General features: G+C 49.6%; 1 protein-coding gene across 1 annotated transcript in view; it reads left to right on the plus strand.

Annotated features, from left to right (window-relative positions):
• Nucleotides 1-407: 407 nt before the first annotated feature.
• Nucleotides 408-5,556, plus strand: part of LOC308160321 (proline-rich transmembrane protein 4) — a gene marked incomplete at its 5' end in the record, with an annotated part of 10,817 nt that continues 5,668 nt past the window's right edge. The window contains 2 exons of the mRNA XM_080534238.1: nucleotides 408-891; nucleotides 4,541-4,879. Coding sequence (XP_080390364.1) covers nucleotides 408-891; nucleotides 4,541-4,879 — 823 coding nt within the window. The remainder of the gene's footprint in view (nucleotides 892-4,540; nucleotides 4,880-5,556) is intronic.

Consider the following 5,556-nt stretch of genomic DNA (forward strand, 5'->3'; position numbering starts at 1 on the left):
CCACTCAGAGGCAGACCATGGCCACTGTGTCCCTCCTCACCCTCTCCCTCCTCCTACTGTCCTCCCTCCCTCTCTCACCTGGCCAGGTGATCATCGGCTCCTCTTCCTCCTCCTCTCCTCCTCCTCTTCCCCCTATCACTCTGTCTCCTAAACCCACCGGTCGGACAGATCAGAGCCCGCCGCCCCTGTTGTCTCTCCCCAGAGGCCGCACCGATGTGCCCGTCAAAGTCCCTGGTGCTGTTTGGCCCACCAGGCGAGGCGGTGAGGGGCACGGTGGCGTGACCCCTACTCAAGGGGCAGATGTAGGCTTCCCCACTACACACGTTATATCCCCCTCACTGAAACGCAGCACTGGACCGTCCCAAAGTCAGTCAACTTCTACCGGGACTGGAACTGGGACTGTTACTATGGTTACCTCAGAACTAAGCAGGGTGGCCTCAATAGAAGCGCCGGCCTCACTCCCACCCACCAAACCCTCAGACCAATCCCCCTCCTCCAACGAAACCATCGTTGCATCTGGGACTCTGCCTGTGACATCAGACATCAGGGCTGAGGATGGGCCAATCGCACAGGGGGAGGGGGACGATTGGCAGGTGATCGGCTCGGGGAATGAACCTGTCCCGAGCGTGAGGGAGGGCGACTCCCTGACGACGACACCCGGCGATGAGATGGCCCAGTTCCGGCCGCGGGCTCAGACCGCGTTCGGGGGAAGCCCGTCATCCAAGATGGCGGAAGCGCATCTGTCCCCTACCGCCAGCTTCACGGTGCAGCCCCGCGCCTCCGCTCTGACAACAGCCAATAGGAGCGCTGCCACACCGTCACCCGAGGTTCGAGGGACGACCGGCTCTGTAGTGTCACAGCCAACGGTCCGAGGAGGAGGGGTGTTTATTGGTGAGTAACCGACGAGTAAGATAGAGGAGTATGTCTCAGTCCATGAGAACAGCTGTAGTCGGATGATTTTAACCTTCTTCTATGCTATAACTGCATTGTGACTGTCAATGGCACCTGGTCCTAGCATAGATTTTTTAAAATAATGCCTACAGATGATTCACTTACTTTAGGCAAGGCAAGGCAAGGCAAGTTTATTTGTATAGCACATTTCATACAACAGGGGCAATTCAAAGTGCTTTACATACATTATTAAAAAATACAGCAAGAGGAGCATATAGTCAGGTTCACTATGTTTCAATTTAAACTTTCGTGGGAATTTTTGGGGGATTTGCTAATCTATACATTTTTGGAAAGGGCATTGTATGAGGAATCAGAAAATATATGTTTCCATTTGCACAGATGTCTGAAAGGCGGCCATCTTGGCATTTACAAAATGGCCGCCATAATACACACGTTTTGTAATATCTTGGCTTCTAAATAAGCTAGAACATTGATTTTAACTGCTAAACCTAAATTTTCAGGGTCAATGAATCCAATGGTTGGAGTTACAAAGCAATTTTTTGTATTCTTCTTCTTTAAAAAAAAAAAAGTATATGGGCACAGGCAGCCATTGCTCTGCAGGATCCATAGGCTAATTGGATCCCCTGCAAAATTGGTACTCCAAACATGAGGATGGCATGCTTAAACCAACAACCACAGACGTCCTCCCAGCCCCAAAGTCCATCATTGAGATGGTACAATGCAAATGCAAAACTGACTGTTCTTCTGGAAGATGTTCATGCAGAGCTAAGAACTTAGCCTGTACCGACATGTGCAGCAGCCAGTGCCAGAACGATGACGATTCCCAAGCTGTGACGCACGAAAGTGATGATGATGAACTAATCTAACAGCCCAGCTCACATTGGCACGCATTGGACTCGCCATTCACATATCACATCACACATAGCATAAACGCTTATACATAGTCAAGAGACACAACCCGCCTGTCATTACACATAGAGTAAATACACATCCCACAAACAGAACAACCAGCACACCATACACTCCCCACATTCCTCCCATTCATTTATTTTGTTTCATTCCCTATGTTTATCATTAAATATGATATACGGAGCTTATTCTCCATGCCGCACCCGCCTTGAAGTCCTGCCTGAGAGCGTTCCTCACTTCCTGTTTGCGCCAACTCAAGATCCCCAAAATCTGGCGAAGCGCCCTAGTTGTTGCGATCCCTAAACCGAATAAGCCTGAAGGGGACCCTAAGAGTCCCATCTCTCTGTTATGCATCCCCTTCAAGATCCTCGAGACGGGGCTGTCTTTATAGACCTGACGGCTGCCTACGATACCGTATGGCATCGCGGCCTCACCTGCAAGCTGCTCCGCCTGCTGCCGGACAGGCACATGGTCAGAATGATCATGGAGCTCATCCGTAACCGCAGCTTTACCCTTACCACCGGTTGCGGACAGCTAAGCAGGCTTCGACGCCTTAAGAACGGCGTCCCTCAGGGATCGGTCCTGGCCCCCCTCCTCTATAATATCTACACCTATGACCTGCCCAACACACTCTCGCGGAAGTACGCCTACGCAGACGACCTCGCAGTGGTGTACTCTGCTGGAAATTGGCAGTCTGTGGAGGGGATTCTGAGCCAGGACATGCAGACACTAGTGGCATACTTCCGGAAATGGAGATTGAAGCTTAGCGAGGCAAAGACGGTGTCGGCTGCCTTCCACCTTAACAACAGGGAGGCTAAATGTGAGCTTAGAGTATAGCTAGATGGAACTCCCCTGCCATGTTCCGCTGAGCCAATCTATCTCGGCGTGACATTGGACAGGACGCTCACGTTTCGCCGGCACCTCGAGTCACTGCGCAAGAAGTTAACAGCTCGTGTGGCGTTGATGAGGCGACTGGTTGGCTCCGGCTGGGGCGCCGGCGCAAAGACCTTGCACACGGCAGCCCTAGCCCTCCTTTATTCAACTAGTGAATACTGCGCCCCAGTATGGTGTCGCAGTGCCCACACCCGCCTCATCGACTCGCCTATAAACGAAGCCTTGCGGTTTGTGAAAGGATGCCTGCGTCCTACCCCCGTGGACAACCTTCCCACCCTAGCAGGCATCCAGCCCGCAGGCCTCCGCCGCATGGGAGCCACAGCACGTCTCGCCTGCCGGGCCGTGGAGCTTAATAACCATCTGCTCCACGATAGGCTCACTATAACAGCGGAGCTCTCCCGGCGTCTCAAGTCGAGACACCCATTTGTGCCTGCCGCACAGGATCTCAGGCAGCAATGCAGAGATCTTAACATCAGTGCGGCAGGATGGGCAGATTATATGTGGCGCGCGGAGTGGGAGGCAAACACCTCCAAACTCCGCGACCATATCCCAGTCGCCGGCCCTGAGCCCCTCGGGATGGACTTGCCAAGGCTATCCTGGGTGAGGCTCAATCGTCTCCGGACCGGCATCGGGCGTTTCCGCTCATCAATGCACAGATGGGGCTTGGCCCCAAATGCGTAGTGCGAGTGTGGCGCAGAGGACCAAACCGCAGACCATGTTATCCTGGATTGCCCAGTGTACCACCCACCCAATGGGATGCATGTTCTGTCGGTACTAGATGACGAGACGATGACGTGGCTTCTGGAGGGGTGTCCAGAAATATAGCCCGGGTGAGCCCCTCAACCAGGTCTCGGGGTGGTAAAAGGGTAGCCCCTCGGCCTCGAGCATGGTGGAGTGGAGAGGAAAACAACTACCCATACGCCGAAAGAAGATCATTAAATATGCCATTAGGCTAAAGATTTACCTGCCTCTGTATTGCCTTACTGGTTGCTGGCTGTTGCCATAACATCCAAAAATGTATAGATTAGCAAATCCCCCCAAAAAGCCAACAAAAGTTTAAATCATAACATCGATCTAATGCAGGAGGTTGTCGTGATCATACTGTGGTCTGTGGACTCACGTATGGAAGTAATAGAAAAACGACAATTTCTTAAAGTATAAGTTACACATTTTTATGTGATGATATATAAAAAAAAAGAATACAAAAAATAGCTTTGTAACTACAACCATTGGATTCCTTGACCCTGAAAATGTAGGTTTAGCAGTTAAAATGTTCTAGCTTATTTAGAAGCCAAGATATTACAAAACGTGTGTATTATGGCGGCCATTTCTTAAATGCCAAGATGGCCGCCTTTCAGACATCTGTGCAAATGGAAACATATATTTTCTGATTCCTCATACAATGCCCTTTCCAAAAATGTATAGATTAGCAAATCCCCAAAAAAATCCCACGAAATTATATAACAAACCTGACTAATAGTAAGAAAATAAAAATGACAATGAATAAAAGCAAATATAAAAAGTAAATAGATCAAACATTTAATAAGACAATAGTTAATGGAAAAAAGACATTGATAGAAGTGTTTGTGTTTAATCATAACTGCTGCAAAACATGAAGGTTTTCAATATTTTAAGGGTTTGGGCCTGTTTGATTTCTTCAGGGAGACAAAAGTACTTGTTGTAAGTCGCTTTGGATAAAAGCGTCTGCTAAGTGTAAACATATAAAAAAAAAAAAGTATCTGTCCTTGTATAATCCAAGAGGAGTGTTAGAGTGATGTCCTTGCTGCTGTCACCTGTCACATGTCTTACCTGTCTTTCTCTCCAGGTATCCTGACGGCTAACACCACCACATCCACACAGGAACCTATAGGGCGCCAGGCCACCACTGTGACATCACCCCCACCCATAGCCACCACCCCAGGCTCGACCAATCCGCAACCAAAGTCAGAAGCGCCACCAGGAACCACCCGCAGCTCCACCAATCCACAGCCAAGTACCACAACACCAGGAAGTACCACTATAGCTAAAGCCAATGAGCTGACAACAACAACAACAACAACACCGGAACCTGTGAGAACGTCCTCCATGACGACCAATCAACCGGCAAAGACAACAGAGCCAGGAAGAACTACAACGAGCACGACCAATCAGACGACCAAGACAGGTAAGAGGGAGAGGGAGTGTGAGGTTTTGTAGTTCCCTGGTGAAAACAATGGCTGCATTGACGAGGCTTGAGTTTCCTTTTCCTATGATGATTTAGGGAGCTATTTGTGCAGCTGGAATTCTGACTGGAAGAACTTGGAAAAACCTCAAAGGAGGGAAGAGGCAGAGATGGAGTGGGCGAGAGGGAGAGGGATGGAAAATGGAATTGAAGGTGTGCAGGGTAGTAGACATGGGGAGGAACGTACACACCATGGGAAAAGAGGGAGAGGTGGATAGAGAGAGGAGGATAGAGTCTATGTCGGGTAGAGGAGGAGGAACAAAAATAAAGGAGAGTAAAAAAAAAAAGCCTAGAATGAAAGGGGGAAGCTGACGGAGAGGGGGAAGAGGGGGAAGAGAGAGGGGAGAAAGGGGTGAGGTCGTGAGTGAAGGAGTGAGACAGAGGAGAGGTAGTGGCAGGGAAAGTACACAGGGGATAATGCAAACCAGATGGAAAGAACAAGGGATGAAATGAGGGGAATAGGAGAGGGAAAAAGTCGACTGAGGAGGAAAAACTGTGACACATGGGGCATATGAGGCAGTCTGTAGATATCATCAGGTTAACATTTGAGGCGTGTTTAAACAAGCCTCTGTCTCGGCATGCCGTCCCGTGAGTGTGCTGAAACTGAGCAACGACAGTAT

This window comes from Nansenia antarctica, assembly GCF_963989245.1.
Source record: "Nansenia antarctica genome assembly, chromosome: 6".
NCBI lineage: Eukaryota > Metazoa > Chordata > Actinopteri > Argentiniformes > Microstomatidae > Nansenia > Nansenia antarctica.